At 37.4% G+C, this 22,233-nt stretch overlaps 1 protein-coding gene across 2 annotated transcripts in view; it reads right to left on the bottom strand.

The window, feature by feature from the left end:
- Window positions 1-22,233, bottom strand: part of TMEM135 (transmembrane protein 135) — a 172,850-nt gene that overhangs the window by 15,464 nt on the left and 135,153 nt on the right. For both annotated transcript variants that reach the window (XM_054387070.1, XM_054387078.1), the window contains 2 exons: window positions 2,675-2,716; window positions 1,049-1,195 (listed from right to left, as the gene is read on the bottom strand). In XM_054387070.1, coding sequence (XP_054243045.1) covers window positions 1,049-1,195; window positions 2,675-2,716 — 189 coding nt within the window. The remainder of the gene's footprint in view (window positions 1-1,048; window positions 1,196-2,674; window positions 2,717-22,233) is intronic.

The following is a 22,233-nucleotide window of genomic DNA, read 5'->3' as shown; positions in this document are numbered from 1 at the left end:
TAATGAACAGTGGAAGAGCTATGAACTATCTCCAGCAAACTAAGTGGTATTTAAGAAAAAATAGGTATAAATAACCCAGCTAGAAGAATCCGCATATGACTGGAGCTGTGTTTGTTTGGAGGTCTTTTGTTGTCTAATACAGTCAGGCCTGAAAAGCCACTGCTGACTTTCTTCATATTTTTCAGTTAAAACCTACAACAAATCATAGGAAGTCTCCATATGATGTAGGTCACTTCATGTTTGTTCATTATCTGAGCAAGTAAGATGAGCCAATTCTTTGAGAACACAACACACAAAAGACCGATTTCTCTCTTGCATGCCAGCAGGTAAATAGCTCATCATAAAACTGCTCCTGGAGAGGTCAATGGAAGTGAAGATTCATACTTGTGGTATCAACAGACTCCTAGCCCGTTTTTCATGCCATCTTCCCTGTAAATGAATGATTCCTGGGGTACCCAATGTGACTAAAGCAGACAAATGATACACAGTAGAAGTACACAATTTGAACATACTAGACTGAAAAGCTTCAGATGTTGTTCTTAAAACTCATACTACAGACAATAGATTGGATCCTGTAGGATAGGAGATCAAATCTCTAGATCTAACCTTGTGCAAAACAGTTTTAGACTCACTATTTCCTATCTCCTGACAGCGGAGGAAAGCCACTTGCTACCAATCCTGTTCTTAGGCCCTTCTCCTTTATGCAATGCAGGGATGTAGGTGCCCAATGAGATGATGTTATGGTCACTTATGGTGACCTAAGTAAGGTGTGCTGCTGTGCAATTTTGCCTCAATTTCGCTACTTGCACCAGCAGAAGCACGCCATGAAAAATGCGGAAAAAGCAACCACCCCCTCTGCCACTTGGACCTGACTGAATTCATTCTCCCTTGTTAAACAGCTGCGTGTTGCAAGACACTGCTGTAAAAATGAAATACAAGACACTAAATTCCAAAGCAAAAACATTCTAAAACATGGTCAAATACAATGTAACAGAACATTAGAATAACCTAACTAAGAATGAACCATTTTGGTTTTTCTTTGACTCACACTTTGTCCATAAGCTTTTTCATTAGAGTCAGTATGTTCATTGACTGTGATACTTTTTCACAATGCTTTATCTTGCTGTCTATTTTTGAAAACACTACTTCAGGTGAAAATGAATGAGTAGGGATTTCTTCTTTGCCAACAATGAACCTGAAAGAAAAATCACAAAACAGTAATTATATAAATAACTCACAGACAAACATGAAGTCTCTTAAGTCTTTAAGACAAGCTTGCAGTTACTCTAAGGTCTACAAAAGACAATACATACAGCTGCCAAACCTTGTATCTCTTTGAAAAGATCCCTCCACCAACATATATTTAAACTTCAGATAATGGTCACAATTGCTGCTGGGAATTTCTTTAAACTAGGAACAAAAATATTACTAGGAGAGTCTGTCTCCCATATAAAAGAAAAACACTAAATAAGAAAATAGGCACACAAGACATCTCAACTATTTCACAGCAAAAAGGGGTTGCATAAAGGTTGATCATTACGGTAATATTTTTATAAAATATGTCTTATAAAAATCTTCAAAATGTTTTTGCTCCCACCAAGAGCATCAACTTTGTTTTGCTTGGCTTCAGTCTTAGCCCTCTTTCTTCACCCAGAAGTTGATATTGTCAACACAACAGCTCATCTTAGACGTAGAATTATTGTGTGTTAAGGACAACATAGGACACAATGGCAAGATGTTTCTTAACTCTTGGCACTACAATCCAAGCTACAGGGAGCTGTGGTAGTCTTGCTGAAGGTATAAAAGTGCTGGTTTTCAGTATGTGACTGCGAACTGGTGACTTCAGAAACCACCATTTCTGCATGTTGCTGCAGGAGTGTTTCTAGACTACAGACCAAACTATTTAATTATTTGCAATTGCTATCAAATTCCATTGGCTGTTTCATAGCTGCAAACTCTATAAAATATCTCACACTACCAACATCAAGTCTGTCTTGCTTGAATTCATCTGTTTTCACCACCTGTGAGTTGACATCATCCATGCACCAGGCTGCCCCAAGGGATAGACGGGCAGCAGAGTATGTAAGGGAAAGGTAAGAATAACCTGTCTTTGTATTTTTGACACAAGGAGAACTTTGTACAACTACCACAACTAAATAAGCAACACCAGAGGGTCCCATCACAGAGTAAATTCTAGGAAAGCCTGGACCACAATGGCAGACAAGACTGAGTGGCATTTTGAGGACATCTCAAATGAACATGCAACAAAACCATGCTTTATTTGCGTGCGGGTTACAGAACTCCTGGTGTTCATTAAACATTTTGTAAATGCAGCAAATAAACTAAAAGTCAAAACACAGCAGTGATCTGCTTCTAGGAGAGTATCAAGAATCACAAATGCCAGATTTAGGAAGAGAAAAGATTAATGCCCCTTCAAAACCATTGAACTGTATGTCTGCATTTCATTTAATAACAGCTCCCAATATGAAAACTTTCCTCTCCTGCCAGCACATTATGCCTTCTTCAAAATATTCTGGAAACCCCAAAAGCTAAAAAAGTTCTACAACAGCATTGTTTTTCTCAGGAATACTGTTTTCACACAATACAGCTTCTGCTGTATATGATTCCTTACAATCTTCACTTTATGTCACATACCCACAGAAACTTTACTTACTTCAGTGCAGAGTATATAAATCCTTTCAAGCCATCTTTGCACCTGAAAAATAAACCCAACATTTCTTTCTATAATGGGCTGCTTTCAATATAAAGTTTTATACATCAAATATTGCATAGAAGGACGAACATTAGCTTCTCATTAATCTAAACCAGCACATCCGTAACAACTCTGTGGCTGTTCCCAACTTCACAGCTGTCATCACAACGTTAGGACATCTCAGAAACAGAGTACAATATGTAAGTGCCAATGCTTCTCTCCTTTACCCAAAACAAGAGTGGAGAAATTTTTAAAGCATGGTGACAGACCACTGGAGTGAAAATGGAAGATTTCATATGACAAAGATCTCTTGCTTTATGGAAAAGCAGTCATGAAATATATGTTACTGCAAGGAGGGCTGGACTTTGTTTGAACACCCACCCTCCTGTGAGGGAATGGTTATTCTGACTTTGAGATTAATTGTTCCCCTTTGCACAGTGCTCATCTCTGCAGCTCACTACCTGAAAAAGACTCAATTCAAAAGTCCCAGGTGGTTGTACTGATGCTGAGCTTGATTATAATACACCTTCCTTACAGACTATAGGGCTTCTTGTGTGAGTAATGACCCCAGAAAAGCACCCAGCAAAGGCTGTGAAAGATTAGGTTATTGACTTTCTTCTGGCTAGGACACAATGAAAGGAACTGAACCTTGCAGCCATTCTTGGAAAATTTCTTAGCGTTGTGTTGGTAGCAAAGCAAAGATACTTGAGGGTTTACACACACACACACACACACCCCTTTTAAATAGAAATAAATGATGGTAAAAATGCATTCCTGGCACAATACAGAAAGCACAAACTAGTACCTTATCGACACCATCATTTCAAAACATAGCTACTCTAAGAGAAGGCAGGACAGTGGTCACAAAAGCTTCAGAAGTGGGAGTGGGTGAACACAAATCTTTGCTTACTGCCTGCAGAGACCAATCATTTGAAAATGACTGTACCTAAAATATTGGTCATGTATATATGATCTATAAGGGCTCAAGGTAAACACATAGAAATATAATTGCCCCCTGTATCTTTAATATAGCACTTTGTAACCAAAGATATGTAAACATTTCACTTTTTCTGACTGCTTTACCCGTGGAATTCAGAAGCTGAAAATTATCATAACACTTTTACAGAAAAATGGACTGAAAGACAGATTGAAACAAATGCTGAATGATAGACAAACAAATGAAAGCAGCTTTGCTCAGAGATCACAGCCAATTCCTTGCAGAACTAGAGAGCTCAAAATGCATAGGGTTTATACACACCTTATCCTCAGAACCACGAACTGGTATAACAAATCTGATTTTAAACCCACCACGGACTATAGGTTAAGTGCCCTTTGAGTCAAGGGTGTTCAATACACCATGTCTGCAAGCTGCCAGCTCAAGAATAAGGCCTTCATTTCTACTTTTCCAGTAAATTAAAACCATACACAAGCAGGCATATAAGAGTTTCCAGAATAAATCTGAAACACAAAAGTAATTACAGTACAAGCATAATGATGTTTTTGACTTAATCATTCCAATGCAACTGCACTTTCCCTTGCAAGAGTTCAATTATTCCTTGACTACACCACCAGATGTCCCTGCCCAACTAGTGCTGGAACAGACCTGACCGATGCCAGCTGACAACTCATTTGTTTTAAACCAGTCTCAAAGGACTTGTCATTCAAACATTTTCTTCACTAATACTGAAAATCAGAAGACATTTGAATCACCAAAAGAGAATGCAGCACCCCAGCCCTCTCCTCATTACCCCAAGAATAAAGATTTTTAATGCCTATTCTAATTACTCGATTGAAGTCAAGACTATCCAATATTTTATTATTCTTACTTTTCTGATACTTATTATTCTATATAGAGCTACAGCTATGAATCCCCTTGCAAAATGCAAAGTTAAATATGTAGTTCAATAAGGAATATTACTAAAGATAAAATTCCATTTTTTCCTATTCACTTCCTTAATTTTTAATTAAAACACAGTACAAAAGTGCAATTTAAGTTCTTAAAATTTCATTCACGCTGCCTGCTGTTTATAATGTCTTGTGTAAAGCCTACATAAAGTTTACACAAAACTAATAGGTATATGGAAATACTGAATGCTAAGGGCAAAACCAGTAGTCCTAAAGAAAAAAATACTGTTGACAAAGAGTAATTTACACTGTAATTTTCCCTCCCTTGACATGACAATTTTGCTCTTAAAAATGAAGCAGCAACGAGCAACAAACCTGGAAATCTAATTTTTGGCTTTACATCATGAATTCTGTATATTAAAGGTTTCAGAACACTGGCCTAGAGATGGAAACTGTCTTATTTATTCACTCACCAGGTACACAACAATGCCAGTAACAAAAAAAAACCCTCTTCACACTGACTTCAAACATTTTGGGTTTTGTTTTGGTTTGTATTTTTTTGCAGGAGGGGAACAGGACAGAACATGACAACAAAACTCCATGTACAGACATCACAAATTCAGTAACTGGCCTGGAGGGTAACTGCTGAGCCACAAATGCGAGCTGCACATGGCAAGTTTCATGAACACCTGGCTGCTAATAACTGAACTAAGACTAATGATTTGCTTCATACAGCCACTAATTGGTAACAATAATGCCACCACTAATTGGTAATAATAACTTTTACTCAATGCTTCATTGCTCAAGGGGTGAAAAAGCCTGCACTCTGCTGTTGACCCCTGCCAGCCACTCAAACTGCAAATGAATGCAGCAAAATGCCTTAAGTGCAGCTAGCACCACAGATACTGCTGAGACAGGAAAAACTTGTATAGTGTATTATAAGCTTGCTTGCAGGGTATTATTCATCCCACAAAGTCTGAGATAAAGGGTGACCTGTATGCCATTAGAGCTAATCAGCACAGCTCATCTCTGCTCCATTTCCATCTCTGTGCTTGCCTGTGTGACCTAGGTGATCCTGCTTTGGCAGGGGTGTTGGACTTGATCTTCGGAGGTCCTTACCAACCCCTACCATTCTACCATTTTTTTAATTCCCACCACCCTGAGTGTCCCAGGGACCAGATCCCCAGCTGCAGGAGGCTGGCACTGTTTTTTGCCCAATAATTTAACCCATAACCTGGTTACATTTTCCCATCAGTGACTCAGTGAGCTGTGCCTGTTGGGCACCATATCTGATCACACAGCAGAAATACTCTGCTTCATTCCAGCTTGGCTTTGGCCAGAGCCACGGTGGGAGCCAGAAGAATAAATACACCAATAAATTTAGGTTCTCCAAATTCCCCTGCTGGGGCAATTTTGGCACATGAGCAAACCGGGTCGACTTTAATTGTGCATGTTTATAAATCAAATTAAACTTATGGTCATACACGTTTATTTTTTTCATAAAGAAAACAGCAAAAGTGGAATAGAGCCAAGCCTTGATACTCCCTAGACTTCCAACAAGACACAAACTATCTCTAACTATTTATATTTGTGTATGGAAAGAGACGCTGTATATGAGTTCACACTACTCTCCCTCTATACTGCGGGAAGGAGAAGTTCCCACACTGAACTGTAAGGCTGAATGCCAGCAATCATATTTTGAGGTTTTTTATTAGTATGTCTTCTAATAACTCTTCTAAAGATTGTCTCCACAACCATTCAATATATCCTGCACAGTGAGTCATCTGAGGAAACAAGTCACTTTTCACCCATGGAACTGGTAAAGAGAAAGCAGCTCTCAGCAACAACATACACCATGTTTAACAACATCCCTATATTGCTTATGTTCTCCTTCAGGGTAAGATTAAATTAGAAACTCCTATCTGCAGAGGTCTCATTATGGACCATGTGGGCCATGTGGAGAGGAAACACTACAAACATAAGACGTGTTGGCATATTGCTGCAGCACATCTGCCCACAAAGACCTGTCAGGGGAGCTACTTTTCCAAGTTAAGGTGTCTTGTTTTATAAACAAGGGAGGTTCATAGTGGTGAAATGTAACTGCCTCTCAACACACCAGCTACATCCCTCGCTGTCGAAACTAAAAGCTATCTACAGTCCTTTGTGAGCTGTGCTGAACTCTAGAAGATAATCCATTATCTGTTTTATACTTCTTTCCTTAGAGAGATTATTACACTCAAAAAGAAAACTCAACCCAAAGGAGTATCCATACTTCAAACTAAGTTATGGTCCCCTTCCAGATGTGCAAATGTTTTTCTCCATCTACCCATACTGAATCACATCTCTTATAGACACTGAACAATTATCATATCAAGGCACCTGGAAATTCTGAAAGCAAAAATAATCTGTTCCATACACCATCTGCTGTGAACTTTAACATTTCCCCCAATATTAAACCTAAGCCCTTTCTTTGTGATATGTCTCCACATCCCAATTTTTCCTAGATGGTGCAGAAGTAGGAAAAATCATCCACTTTCTTATCTTCCTCCACTTTGGCAGGATTAGGGTGGAAAAATTGATAGCAAACCTTTTCTTTCCCTCCTCTCAGCCAAGGGTCAGGAAGAAGACTGCACCATGTTGAACCGCAGAACCACAGGAGAACCAGTGACAGAGATCAGGTTGCCCAGGGAGTTAGTGGAGGGCCCATCCTAGGGGACATTCAAGGTCAGGATTGATGGGGCTTTGAGCAACCTGATCTAGTTGAGGATGTTCCTACTTACTGAAGGGGGTTGGACTAGATGACCTTTAAAGGTCTCTTCCAGCCTAATGCATTCTATGATAGCATAATACCACCACACTTGGAGCTGCTTCCTCCAAGACTCAGTGGAATCACAAGGCACAACTTGTGACTTGAGCAGAGGAAATCCAGAGGCGAATTGAAGGGAAGAAAAAAGGATTTGTACCCAGATTCTCTCTCACCTGAAATTCCCCTTTTCAAGATTACACATTTATTTTCTTTCTACCTTTACTTGCAGGTCTTGCCTATTCAATCCAGGACTATGGAAAAAAAATTATAAGGGATTACAATCAAAAAATCTAACCTTGTATCCCAGACAAAAGACATATGTTTTAGAAGATGTGAGAAATTAAGATTAAAAGTAAGTGAAGTCTCAGTAGAGTTGTAGTGAAAACTCTTATAAAAATTATACCTCACTATTAAATGTGCAATGCAGCTGGGATCAAATGCAATGAAAACTCTCGTTGCTTATGTTTCCAAATTAGATTGACAGCTTAACTTTTGTGTGTTTAGATAAAATGTGAAAGAATGTATCCATGACATTTCTTTTGGCTGTGCCCGAAGTATAAAAAGATCTTCTGAAAAGGCTGCATTTTTGTAACTATTACATGCAGCAAATATAAAACTATACTTAAAAAAAAAAAAAACAAATGGACAAAGAAAGAGCACATAGGGACAACATTCAAGGAAAAGGGTGAAAGAAGCACAGTAGAGGATGTACACTATTTTTTCCTAAATCTATACTAAATGCATCAATTATAATACTTGGAAAGAGAGGCTGAATAGAGATGATACATGGTGTAGTCAACAGTGAATTATGTCCTGTCAGGCTTTCATGTACATCCAGGGAATTACATTTTTGAAGAAAAAAATCTGCGATTCTGGCAAGAATGTGACACTGCAATTCAAAAGAAAGCTGTTTTTAGTGAAGTTAAATGACAATACTGTATTCAGGCTTGCAAACCAAAGCTGTTATCTATTAACATTTCACATCTGATCGCTAATCAATTTTCATGTGTTATTACCAACTATGAAATCAGATTTCTAGTAATGTTAATTATCCTGCTACTTAGAACATTCTCATTTCTTCAGAGATTAGTTTCTTGTAATGTGCATTTTTGAGGAAATGGAATTTCTCTTAAAAGATCTTGAAAACAAAGAAAAAACAAATTTTTAATTATTTTAGCTGAATGCAGCCCTTCCATGGTTTTGTGTAGCATCAATGATGTGCTGTGGGCTCACACACATCAACTGAATCACTCAGCCATGTTTCCTTTTCAAAACCCTTATCAAAGCCCCTACCTCACACAGCTAGTAGAAGCAGCCAACATCAGTCAAAAGAGCTAATTAAGCCAGAAAGTTAAGGATTCATCTGCTTAGTACAAGTGGTTTGTTGAATTTTAGAAAGTGATGTCATTTTTCCAATACCCAATTTTAACCTTTTTCTTACAAGGTTTTATTTTAAAAAAAGAAAAAAATCATAAAAAAAAGAAGTAATCTTCTGCTACAGCAAACCCAAATGCTCTCTCCAAATCAGAAACAGAACAAAAATAGGAAATGGAAAAAAAAAAAATCTCTGAAGGCATGAAGATGGGAAGTGAAACTGCCTCTACGGACATGGGGAGACACAGAAAGGTACCTTGACGTGCGCACAAAACCACGTCCACCTCCGTGGCAGAGGCTGCCCTGATGTTGTTCCATTATTGTTAGAACAATGAGAACAGTCAGTCAGTCACCAAAGGAACAGGCTGTTATGAGATTAAAAAGCAAATGCTCTTGAATTCACACTGGATTTGGCTCAGGTTAAATAATGGTGATTATCTGTGGCGATTCTGTCTTACACAGAGACCTGTGCTAAGTTTATCTACTGTCAAATTGTCCTCTGGCTTTTTCTACTGGCTCTCTGCAACTGGAAAAACAACCAAAAAAAAAAAAAAGGCAAAAAGCACCACAAAACAGAAAAAGAGAGGCTAAAGCTATTGGAACTGGGTTTTTTGCAAGCAGAATTAACGATATTTGCAGGTGATTCAATATTTCAGTGCGCTAAGTCTCTCTTGTGCAGATGGACTGATTAATTCAAGCATTCAAGAGAAATGGATACAAGATTTTCGTTCTGCAAATGATCCCATAATTGGATTTGAAGGAAATGTATGTCTGTTTGCTTTGTTTCAATTTGGGGAAAATGTGATTATAAGGAGATGATCCATTTATATTTTTATATTAAATTACCTCTATCTCTGACATTTAATAAAAATGACATATGTAATCAGAATAAACTTGTATTAAAATGTAAAGCTATAAAAAGATTTAAAAGAAATTAAAAATTATTCTGAATATGTCCAGGCCACTGATAGGTTAGAGAGTGAAGACAATGATGAAAAGTAATGAGCTATTTGTAATGACTTGAAGTAAGATTTTCACTCTGTTATTCAAAAATATTCTTAATTGTCTAAAATGTAAAACATTAATGAAAACACCAAGACTGTAACAACTAGGTATTGAGCCATAAGCACTACGATAACATCAGTTTGTTTCTACACTCATGCTAAATGACCACATTGCAAAGTTTGTTGAAACTCAAAACTTTTATTTCTGGCTATATAATTCTTCTTCGTGATGACTGCCCCATGAAGATTTACCTTCTTACCTGGACTTTACACACAGATCTCTGCTGTGCGGAGACATGCCTCTGAGGCTTGTAAGTAGGATAGGAAATCTTGAAAATGCATTAAAATCCCAAAACTTGGCTCAAAGAACCAAAGAGTGAATAAAGTATTTGCACACAGCCTCAGAAAGTACTATTTTGAGAACCAAATCTCAGTGCTACCACAGAAATTCACTTGAGTAACTCCCATGCTGGCCTATACTGTAGCAAGGGGCTAGATTTTATTCTAACATAGTATTACTTAAATTATTAGAGTGCCGTTCAAACAGATTGTATTTTAGTGCTGCATATCCAGGTGTCACATTTTAAATAAACAGTTGCATCATCAGAAAAGATGTAAGTTGAGCAACTGGTGATGAAACTTGAAGTGCAATAAGCCCAAGCCTTTAGGGTCACAGTCAGAGGGAGAATTGTCACCTCTGTGACGGACTTCTGGTCTTTTTCTGTTCTAATAATCACATAAATGTGGCTTCTGAACATCAGTAATGCTTTGAATATTTTTTGTTTTACAACAAACAACTTTAAAAAAACCCAAAACTCTGTATCAAGTTGTGTACAATCACCCAGATAGAACTCAAAATCTCTCCAAAAAGATGGAAAAAAATAGTAATTATATAGCATGGAATACTTAACTAATTTAACAAAGTGAAAGAACATAGCATTAATGAAAATACCCTTCCAAAAAATTATTGTTGGTAAGTTAATTGCTGTTTCTAAGATCAATAAAACCTCCCACAATTGTTTTTTGCTCTGCAAATACAATAGGGACACTTACAACTACTACACTGAAACAGTTATCACGTAAGTAAGCGTCACTGACAACAGAAAGAAGCCATGCAGAAAGACTGGCTAACATTATCTAAATGAAGACATGACAGAACCTCTGAGGTAGAATCAAAGTTTGGTTTAGGTTTGCCAGTTTGAATCGAAATAAATTACATATGCAAACACAGCACCAAGAAAATCACTAAGAAAAAAGTGTCATACATTTCTCAATGACTTCATTCATTTTTAGTTAGAAAACCTCTACATTCTATCAAGCACATCCATTACTTTATAGTTGTCACAAAGTTGGAACAAATAATGAAGGCAAGTTCCCAAAAAAACCACAAATGCAAGAATATTTTCTTTTCCTTCCATGTTTTTTCTTGTTTTCTTGCAATGTATGAAGAATGTGGTCAGTTTCTATGGGAAGTTTTTCACTCGCAAAGGCAAGGTTCTTTCTTTATCGCTATCAAGGAAGGCTGCCAGGTGTCCTACAAGAGTATGGCACTGGGATGCCTTGCTACTGAACACATCCTTATTCCAATCCACCTGAACCAGTCCTTCTGCAGGCAACTCTTTTGAGGGTACACGCACACATGGAGCTATCTACAGAGTTAGCTCAGATCAAAAGCTGAAACACTCCTGTCCATGTAACCATCCCATTAGGTCCAGGTGAGCTAGTCCTACCAAGAAAAGCAATGATTAAACTGATCCTGGAAATAGTGCTAGCACTGCACGTCACTACTATGGCACAAAAACCTAACAAGTCAATGACAACAAACTCTTGTGTCTCCATCAAAATCTACCTTACACACAATTAACACGCCACTAGAAAAATCACAGAAATTTGGTATTTTATAATAGATAAATCTTAACCAGTGCTATTTAGGGGGGGAAAGACAATTCCATTCAGCCTCAAATTCATAAGAAGCATGGGCAAGCCGCATAGCTGATACATACTTGTGATGTGTCGCACCGGCTTTTGTCAGCTACTGAAAACACAGCAAAACCTTCCTAGCAACACGTCATCTCATTTCTAGAGAAGGTCAGTGGCAGAATGATTACGAGCCACCAAGGTAGCTGAAGTAGTGAAAAAGCTAAAGTAACTTCAGGATGCTTTAGATAAGTTACTTTTTAAGTTAAACAAAAAACATCATCCTGTCTGGGAAAGGAGGAATTAGACAAAACTGCAATTCAACTGGCTTCCTAAGGAGGAAGGTGCCTACTGTGAGAAACCGTCACACATAAACTTAGACATGAGGGCATGTCTGAGAATTAACACACACTTTTTTTTTTTTTTAGATCACCAACGAAATCCACCCCCCTTTTTAAAACGAGGTAGCATTTTGTGACTCCAGATGATAAGCAATATGTGTCATATCCTCTTGCCTTGATTCAGGCTTTGGACCTTGAAGCACAAGACATTTTCTTTTAAAAACAATCAGAGAAACATAATCTAATAGCAGATTACTAGAAAGAATACAACACTGGTTACACAAGAGTAGAAAGAGAGCAGCTATCAACAACTTCCTGACAAGCTGGAAAGAGGTACTAAGTGCACTCCACAAGTACCTCTCCTGGGTGTACACTACTCAGTAATTGCAGTAGTGAGAGAGGTAACAGGGGAAAAAAGCGTATGCATATTACATTTGCAGATAATACAAGGAGAAAACAGCTACAAGAGAAAAAGAGAAGCTCAGTAAAAATAGGATGCTATCTGTCAGCAGCATGTGCATCATATATATGTAGAAATAATCAACTACATGAATATAGGTTAAGAACTGTGGAAGGTGAAGAAAAGAAAAGGCTGCCACTGAATAATTCCCCTCCTTTATCAGCTGGAATTAATTGTCTTATGCATCACACTTCAAGGTGGACTCATTTGAGGGAAACCAGAACAGAGCAATGAGAATTATTTGTATGGAAGGTTTCAAATAACTGGAGCTGATCAGCCTAAAGAAGAGGGGAGAAGCTTAGAAGAGACAAGGAAAGAGGAAGCTGAAGCTGGGAAGATGTGGTAAGTGTTCACTATTTAACATAAAGTGAATAATCTGCTTTCTTCAATGTTTGTGAGGGACAACAAAAACCTAATGGAATAAAGTTGCATCAAGATACATTAAGATCAGACACTATGAAAATCTTGTGATAAAAATAGGAATAGTATGTTTATGTCCTGGATTCTCCACTACTGGAGATTTAAGGAGAAAAAAAAAAGTTAGCCAGACATTTGACATGGAGTAAGTGATGATTCCTTAAGGCACAGGTGAAATTAAGTAGTCTCTCATGATTTCTTTAAGTCTTTTTATTCTCTATTAAGAGACATAGAGGAAGGAAAAGTAGATAGCCTCAAGAGATGAAGATTACTTTGTCCTAGTAACAGAGAAGTATTACTGCAGTGAATGAAGATCCAGAAGGGAGACTCACTGTGAAGGCAGTGTTCTACCCAGGTCAGCCCTTCAGCTGAGAAAAGCCTCAAAGAAATGCTAAATAAAGGCAAGCAAGTACGGTTTCAACTCTGAATTAACCTGTTTCTTGTTAGAATTTTCTTTCACCTCGAATGTTAAAGTCACAAATGTAACCAGTTGTCCTTCTGCAATAAAATCTGTGTTGTCCTCATTTCAAACTTAGAAAGCTCAGCATACTTTGTTGTCCCAGAAAATATGAAGCCACTAAAATGGCAAGGTAAACAAATCTTCACGTGGCTGCAATCCCAGCAGGTCTGGGAAGAGAAGCTGTTGGATTATGTCTGTTATCCAGAAGCAAAGGTCAAATTTGGACTTGAAATTGAGCTATGAGGACCTGAAGAAAAAGTATCCCTAACTGTTACTTCAGTTATGGGTCAACAAAAGAGGTGCAACCAGGTAAATAAATCCATATGGCCACTATACATACATAGAAAAGTGACACAACTTAGCTGTAAAATACAACCAAGGGTCATCCTAGAAGGGCCAGAAAGCACATCTGCCACTACTTCTGTGTTTGATAAAATTGAGCAGCCAACAGGAATTAACTGTTCTACTTGCTTGTGCCAGGTACTTTTTCCAAAGTCAACATTCTGCAAGAAACGATGTCAACTGTGACTGACGGACCATGGATCCTGAACGTGAAGATGTGGGATGTGCTTGTACACACCCAGGTTAAGCAGCCCAGACTTTCTCTCCTTTTGCTGGGAGTTTTCTTGTGTGGAATGCTTCAGGAAACATATCTCAGTCTTGCTTCTGAGATGAGTTCACTTTATAAAGCTTTAGTAAGAATAAACAAATAAAGAGAAAATTCCAGTCACATGTTCCTTTAATTCCATCAGAAACACCAAGATGTAGCAAACTAAAGGAACAGCATAGTATGTAAAGGAAGCTTTTGGTCCACTTGATCTGCTAATATTACACATTTTAAAAGCAAAGGAGGAAATCAGCGGACAAAAGATTTGCACCATGAAATATTTCTTGAGTCCTTATAAGTTTCCAGTGAAAAAGTTCAGTTTACAGTAATATCTAGGACATTTGGACTGTTTTCTTCAGGGGATTACATTTCCCCATCTATCTCTGCCCAAGCCAGAACGTGTTTGTTTTCTATCTGCACCTGATGCTGACTCACAAAGTGCTCTGGATGCTGCACAGCCATGAAAGTAGATTAGACAAGGCTGCTTAATTTTTAATTGGCAGTAATTAGGTGGAGATGAATCCAAGTTCTACTGGCATGTTCTTGGCATTTTTTTTTACCACTTTAATATATTCATCAGTGTTATGTAAACAACTTTACAAACTTCATATAGCAGATGGTAATTCTTGGACTTATACCATTTCCAGCGTTTATAAAGAAGTTATAAAATGTACTTCATCTAGAAGCTAGGAGTGGAAAAAAATATCATGGTTTCAGAGTTTCATTTGTAATCTAGCAAGTAACTACAGTAATAGCTTTACATTAACAGAACAACCACAAGTCAACAAAACTATGCTTACGTTGGGCAAGTTATTAATAAATATGTGAACAATGCAGTATGTACCAGCTGCACAGTCATTTAGCCTACCAGTTCATGGATTCATAGAATGGTTTGAGTTGGAAGGGACATTAAAGATCATCTATTTCCAACTCCCCTGCCATGGGCAGGGATACCTTCCACTAGACTGGGTTGCTCAAGGCCTCATCCAACTTGGCCTGGAATGCCTCCAGGGAGAGGGCATCCATGGCCTCCCTGGGCAACCTGTTCCAGTGTCTCACCAGCCTTGTTGTAAAGAATTGTCTTCCTAGTATGTAGTCCAAATCTACCCTCCTCAAGTTTCACTATTCATTGTTTTCTGCTGGCTACTGGCATACCATAATATTCAAGAAGAGTAGTATTGTACATATTTCACCCAAAAGATACTAACAGCCAAAGGTAAAAAGAAATTAAGTTTTGGTAAAAGTGAATTAAATTTAAGGTTATAAAATTTGGTAGTTGTATGAATGTGCAGATTCATTTTAAATGTTAAATGTATACTCACAGAAGAGTCTTTAAATAACTAAAAGTGAATTGCTCTCTGAAGGGATTTAGGAAATCCATTGCACTTGTGCAAAAGAGATGATTAGGACTGGAATCAACCAAGAGCTGACGTTTTCAAACAAAAATGTGAAGAAGCCATGTTTTGAAATGATGTGTTTCACCCTACAATACTGAGAATAAGGAAAGGATTCATGGCAAGGATTAGGATGCTACAAATCATATGGAACATATGAATAGGAGTCTGTTTCCATGTATCAATAGGGGTTTAATTTCTGAATGAGAAGCTTAAGCAAGGGCACATTCTTTTGTAAAACATCCCACGGGTTTCCTAGAATACACAGACTTGGTAACATCTTCAGTTCTAACTTTACTCAATAGGTTCTTATAAATCTGATATCAATATTTTATTTAATTCTTAAAACAGTAAAATATTTGAAGAGGGTGTTTTTGAAGAGGGTATAAAGTTCATGACAGGTAGAAAATAAACTTGTTTCATTCTATAAATATTTATTAAGAACTGGTTGTAACTTCTCCAACTGTCATTAGCTGCTACTGAAACAAAGATATCCCAGAAAAAAGACCCCAAACAAACAAAAAAAAACCAACCAACACATAAAATCCTCAAACAGCTGGAACTCATCCTCTAAATATAAAATAAATCACTTGCAAGTGAACTGCGCACTCAAAGCCCTAAACAGGACACTACACAAGCAACAAAACAAACAAAACCTAGAAGGAACATTTACACCCTTGGTAACTGGTGTCTACTAACTGCAGAGTACCAGGACAGCTTCAATAGGAAGGCAGAGACTGAATAGGATTGTCTAATAAATCTACTACTCTCGAACACTCCACACAATGTTCTTGACCCTGTAGGTCACAACCTTTTGCTCCCAAGTCACTCATGCAAAGGGGGGTAAAGAGGTTTAGCCCATTCTATTAAATCCTTGTAATTATTTGTTAGAGTTTTAAGTTATCCAGCATTATATAAATAGTAATTTGGCAAATCACACATGTGCTTGTCAAATGAAATACAACAGTCAAAATGGATGTAATTTAAAAACCTTTAATGTAGCTCAAAACTTTGGAAGTTTAATTACTTTTATATTTAGCTGGTAAGAATTACCAGTGTACAAAATGCAGCAGACAAATTAATCTCCAATTATGCCTAAACCAAACGTGAATCATTTCGCAATTGAAGGACATTAGAAATTTATCTAAAGTTTAAATCCACAACAATGATGGGAAAAACATAGTGATCACAACTGGGTATGAAAAACAGGGTATCATCAGAGAGCAGCGAAGTCATAAGTAAGTCTCTGAATAGTCAGTTTTTATTCTCAAATTTCACATCCCTAACAGTTTGCTGTCAAATACAATATTTCTTTTATTGTGTAATATGGCTGTAATCTGCCAAATGCACTGTGTAAAATGATTACTTCACCTTATGAATCACTTTTCATCAACATACTTTCAAATACAGCTGCAAAACTTTTCTTCTACAGAAAAACAACTATTTTACAATGCTGATTTCTCTGTGATGGACTGAAGGGTGGATCAGAGGATCTGGGATGGAGTTTTGTATTCATTTACTTGTTTCAGAATCTTCATTTTATAAAGATCATTCAAAATACATAAAAATGTCTATTTTTATCTTGCATAACAACATTACGTGGGAATTAGTGATGAATGAGTTTCATGACATGCTTGCAAAAAACTGACTCCTGGAGTCCAGTCAAGTTAGGGGTGAAAAAGTCCCACCTCCAGTCCAGAGTATCAGAACTCTGGACTTCATTAGGGAGTAAGTTTTAGCTTTATCTCTAATTCTGCTACTAATGATGAGGTAGCCTTCAAGCTACCTCAAGATGTAGCTTTTCAAGCACCACGTCTGGCAGCACAGACAGATGTATTTAAAATGACAATCTGAAAAGAAAAAATTACCAACATCTGTCTTACCCATGCCAAAACCTACCAGAGTATTTCATTAATTTTTCCTAATTTTCAGATTCATGATCCATCTCTGAGGTCTTGAAAAAAATATGTGTAAGGAAGTTTAGCATTTAAGGAGCAGAGGATGTACACTGCAAGCAATTTGCACTATGAATAGTTTCAGTGCTTTCTGAGCTCTTTCAGAAAAAAATCCTATAGGAGTCTTTTACATCTTTATAATGTGCACACAACTGCTCTGGAAGGCAATCCTCCAAAATATCATGTAATACAATTCTCAGTTCAAACTTTACAGAGTTAAGAGACTTCTTCACACAGGCGAGCAATGCTGATGTCTAGGAGATACCTTAGTCCTGTTGGCAGATACTTGCCAAAGTCATCCATGACTTGAAAATTCAGAATATTTCTGAATATTCTCAGACTCAAGATAGGCTCAAGACAACCTCTGCATTTTAATTTGGTCATAGCATAGTATTTTCTGTATGTTTTTAATTGAGTTGAATTATTTTAAAGTAAGTAAATTTTTTAATTAATTTGGATTCTGAGTAACTGTATACAGGTTGCATTTTGTTGCTATTTATTTAACTTGCCAGTACATCATAGCACATTATGGTTAACTTCTCCTCTCCCTCCAGTTTTGTTTGTCTGTTTGCTGGGAGAGAAGGGGGATTTATTGGTTTGTTGGGGGATTTTGTTTGTTTTGGTTTGGGTTGTTTAGAAAGGAATTTGTCTCCTTTTTTCTATTAATAGTTCAAGGGGGGAAAAAGAGTAAGCTATATTGAAAAGGATGCACATAAACAGTTATGCCTTTTTAGAGACTTTTGAATATCATTTATCATTGACCATACAAATTTTAAGGCATTTAGATCATCCACACTTAAACTTGTCTAGGTATGGATAGACAACAGGAGAACAGCAAAGCTGTTTAAAAAGTTAGGTCACAGAAGTTCTGTTTGTTTTTCTTTAAAAGTTAAAACAACTTTTTACAGGAGCAAACAAATGCATTAAGCTTCACTTCCTACCACTTGGCACAGCAAGCATTATTCCACAAGTTTGACACCCTTGCGTAATCTGTGGGTTCTACAAAGGACTGGGTTCACCCAGGAGCTTGTGATCACCACTAGGTGCTGTCTTGTCTACACAGCTGCCTGTTGTTGTGAAAAAAAGCAGGATTTTCTGTATCTTTGGGACCTTTATGCTTTTGCAAATATAAGCAAAACTGGCTCTTGCGTTCAAAAGCTCCTTGGAAGAAGACTGGCAGAAAGACAAGGCAATGGTGTCCCAAACGCCCCTCCTTCTTCATGAACCCAGTAAAACAAGGCTGCAGGGTCAGGATTTCACTTGACAAATATACATGAGGTTCTGCAGCTACCTCCCCCAACAGAAATTATGCCTGTTAAAAGGAAAATGTGAAAAAGACACACTTAAGAAAAACAAACTCTCCCTGAATCTTATCTTTTTCACATCCCGTCATCTGTTTTTGTGGCAAGTTTCTATTAACATATGTTCACAATATGATTTTAAGAAGTTGCATATTAAATTCAATCCATTATATTTTGAAATGGAGACTCATAAATCATTTTTTCACCTCATTTTTACCTCAGACTGCCTCACTCCATAGACACAAAGCAGCTTCATTTTAAATCCACAATGAATCTGAAAATCACACTATTCGTTGCTTTAAAATTTGTTAAATGAGTAGTTTTAAAACCTATGTGACACATTTTTCAGAACAGATACACCACAATGAGAGTGAACTGTCATAGCAATGTGCCTCCTCCTCTGCAGAACACTATAAAATGATACAAAGCAACATGAAACTGCCATTGTCTGTTTGCCACAAATTTCCTATATGAATGCTTTAATTTGAGCTGTAAATACCATACAAAAAATCCACACTCCAAATATCTATACAAACAAATGTGGACGGGTGTAGGAATTGGACTATAAGTTAAGTATAAACCACACTATAGGCTGAGAGACCTAAGGCTTTTTAGTCAGGAGAGAAGACTGAGAAGGGATCTAATAAATGAATGTAAATATCAGAGGACTGGGTGTCAAGAAGGAAGGGACAGCCTCCTCTCACTTGCACCCTGTGATAGGACAAAGGGCAATGGATGTAAACTACAGCGCAGGAAGTTCCACCTCAATGTGAGGAAGAACTTCTTTACTGTAAGGGTCACAGAGCACTGGAACAGGCTCCCCAGAGAGGTAGTGGAGTCTCCTCCTCTGGAGATTTTCAAGCCCCATCTGGATGCATTCCTGTGTGACCTCTACTAGATTATATGGCCTTGCGCTGGCAGCGGGGGTTGGACTCGAAGATCTCCAGAGGTCCCTTCCAATACCTAACATCCCGAGATCCTGCGGCTCCTCAGTCCTTACCATTCTCAGTTCCCAGTTAGTTTAAAAATTAAAACATTACACCAGCTGGGACATCAACATCTGTTGGTATAAATTCATACATGCCTATAGCGAGACAGAATTATTCACTCTACTGACCAAAAAAAAAAAAAAAATTAAGATTTTTTTTTTTTTTCCTCCCAGATGGGTCCTGATGAAGTTTCAGAAACTATGGCAAAAAGGAAAATTTGCTCTTTGGTGCTGTTCCTTCTTTATATTATTTGCAATCACTTTTGCTGAAGATTAGGTTAGTTGAGAAAGACATTGGTTACTGCAGCATTAACCACACAGTCACAACATGAAAACAAGTATTATAAAAAATATTTTCTATTGCAGATAAGTGTAGAATAAAACAGGAATCCAGGCAAAATAGTAAAGCATTCAGATTTGGGATATGTACATTTTCTTCATCTTTTAATGAGGTTCCAAATATGAGAGAAACCTACTCTTTTTTTCCTGTAAATGTTTTTGGTTGGTTGGGTTTTTTTGTTGTTTCTTTCTTGGGTTGGTTGGGGTTTTTTTGTTTTTAAATGGGGAACATATGTTGGTCCATCCTACCACCCAACATGGCATGCCAGAAAGGAGTATAGTTTTACTGAGCTTTTCCTTCATGATTCACAATCATCCATGACACATGCATAAAAACATGTGTGTGTATATATACACGTGTGTGTGTGCGTGTACATTTCTGACAGAACAAGAGGAAATGGGTGTAAATGTAGCATAGGAAGTTCCATGGAAAAATGAGGAAAAAATTTTTCTCTGTGAGGGTGACAAAACACTGGAACAGGCTGTCCAGAGGGGTTGTGGAGTCTCCCTCTCTGGAGATACTCAGAACTTGCCTGGATGCGTTCCTGTGTGATTTGGTATAGGTGATCCTGCTCTGGCAGCAGGGTTGGACTGGATGATCCTTCAAGTTCCCTTCCAGCCCCTAACATTCTGTGATTCTGAGATCAGCAAATCTTCTGCTGTGACCTTATTCCAGAAACTTAATCAGACTTTCTTGCTGTGAAGCCTTTCACTAAGGAAAGATAGGAAGAACAAAGGGAAACTAATTTTCCTTTTCTAAGCATGTGGCATTCCGTTGGACTCAAGCAGGCAGTTCAAGACTCAGTTAAATCTATTTAGATTTAAAAGTCATAAAACACAACTTCAGATCTGGGTGGTCTGTGTAATGTCCAAAAATATATGAATTGGCTGATCTTCAAAATAATATTTTTAAAATTTCTTTTCCTCAACTAATAAATTATATCCACTTTTGCAATAAAGTCACAGGCTAGTATCTGACAATATTGCTCCTCTACATACACTGCTGGATATATCACTCATATCCACACATCTCTTCTGTTCAAAATAGTGGGGTCACTAGAAGTAGGGATAAAAATTAAGGACAATTTTTAAAATTTAAAATTAAAAAAAATAAGGTTTTATAAAGCTTTATAAGCAGATGGAAAACCTAATTTTAATCATGCCCTACCAAAATTAAAATATTTAAAAATTAAATATCCATCTGTAAAGTTAGCTGTGAGGTATAGATCACATGTTTTAGCCAGAACTCTGCTGAAGACAGAAGAAATCAAGGCAGAAAACAGCTGTAAAACTGAGTCCTGTCATAAACTGCTGAAGAAATCAATGCATCAATCTAACATCATCTGTATTTTTCCTGTGACAAAATCAGATTTTCAATTAAATAAACAACCAACAGTGCATTTCACAGCATCTCAAAATTACTCAACCCTTCATGAATTTTTAACTGTAACATACAATCAACATGCAACTGAATCCAATCCTGGCATGTCCTACAAGACCTTTTATTATGAACCTCATAAATATACTGATTAGTTTGAATTTTTATTTTGTATTTCCTAATTCCCAATTATACCTAATTGTTACACAGGAAATAATTAAGTACTAGTAAGTATTAAAAGAATATTTAATTTTCCTCTACTACTGATGAGAATAGAGATATTTCATAAGTACGTGTGCTAAATACAGTATTTACTTTTCCAATACCAAAATCCACAGTATGCCAGCTTTGCATTTGTAGTAAGCATCCATAGTAATGTATTCAAGCACCACACCACCCAACCCATTGGCCAAACAGTGTATTTGAAGAAACACTGCCATGGTCACCCGGCTTGGAAAAAAAAAAAATAAAATTTAGATTTAAAAGACATAAAGCACAAGTTCAGATCTGGGTGGTCTTTGTAATGTCCAGAAATACATGAACTGGCTTATCCTCAAAATAATATTTTTCTGATTTCTTTTCCTCAACTAGTAAATTATATCCACTTTTGAAAAAAAACTGATTTCTTCTGCAAGTCTGGCATCAACACACACAATTCCTTGTGCTGTGTCTTATTGCCATCAAATGTTCATGAACAGATTATCTCACCCAAAAGTTTCCAAGCAGCACTGACATCCAACAACTTCAGTTCATATGAATTGGAACATCACTTGCTAGTATGCCTGATCTCTAACAACATACATCCAGCAGCAGCACTGGTGGGCATCCACCAGAACATGCCACTGTCAGAGACCAGAACAGGAAATTTGCTGTTGCAAGCAAGACTCCAGTTGACCCTAACAGGTGACTCTCTGCACACCATGGCCTGAACTCT

Source organism: Indicator indicator, chromosome 1 (genome assembly GCF_027791375.1).
Source record: "Indicator indicator isolate 239-I01 chromosome 1, UM_Iind_1.1, whole genome shotgun sequence".
In the NCBI taxonomy this organism is placed as follows: Eukaryota; Metazoa; Chordata; class Aves; order Piciformes; family Indicatoridae; genus Indicator; species Indicator indicator.
The sequence above is the reverse complement of the archived record's forward strand: the minus strand, read 5'-3'. Positions and strand labels throughout refer to the sequence as shown.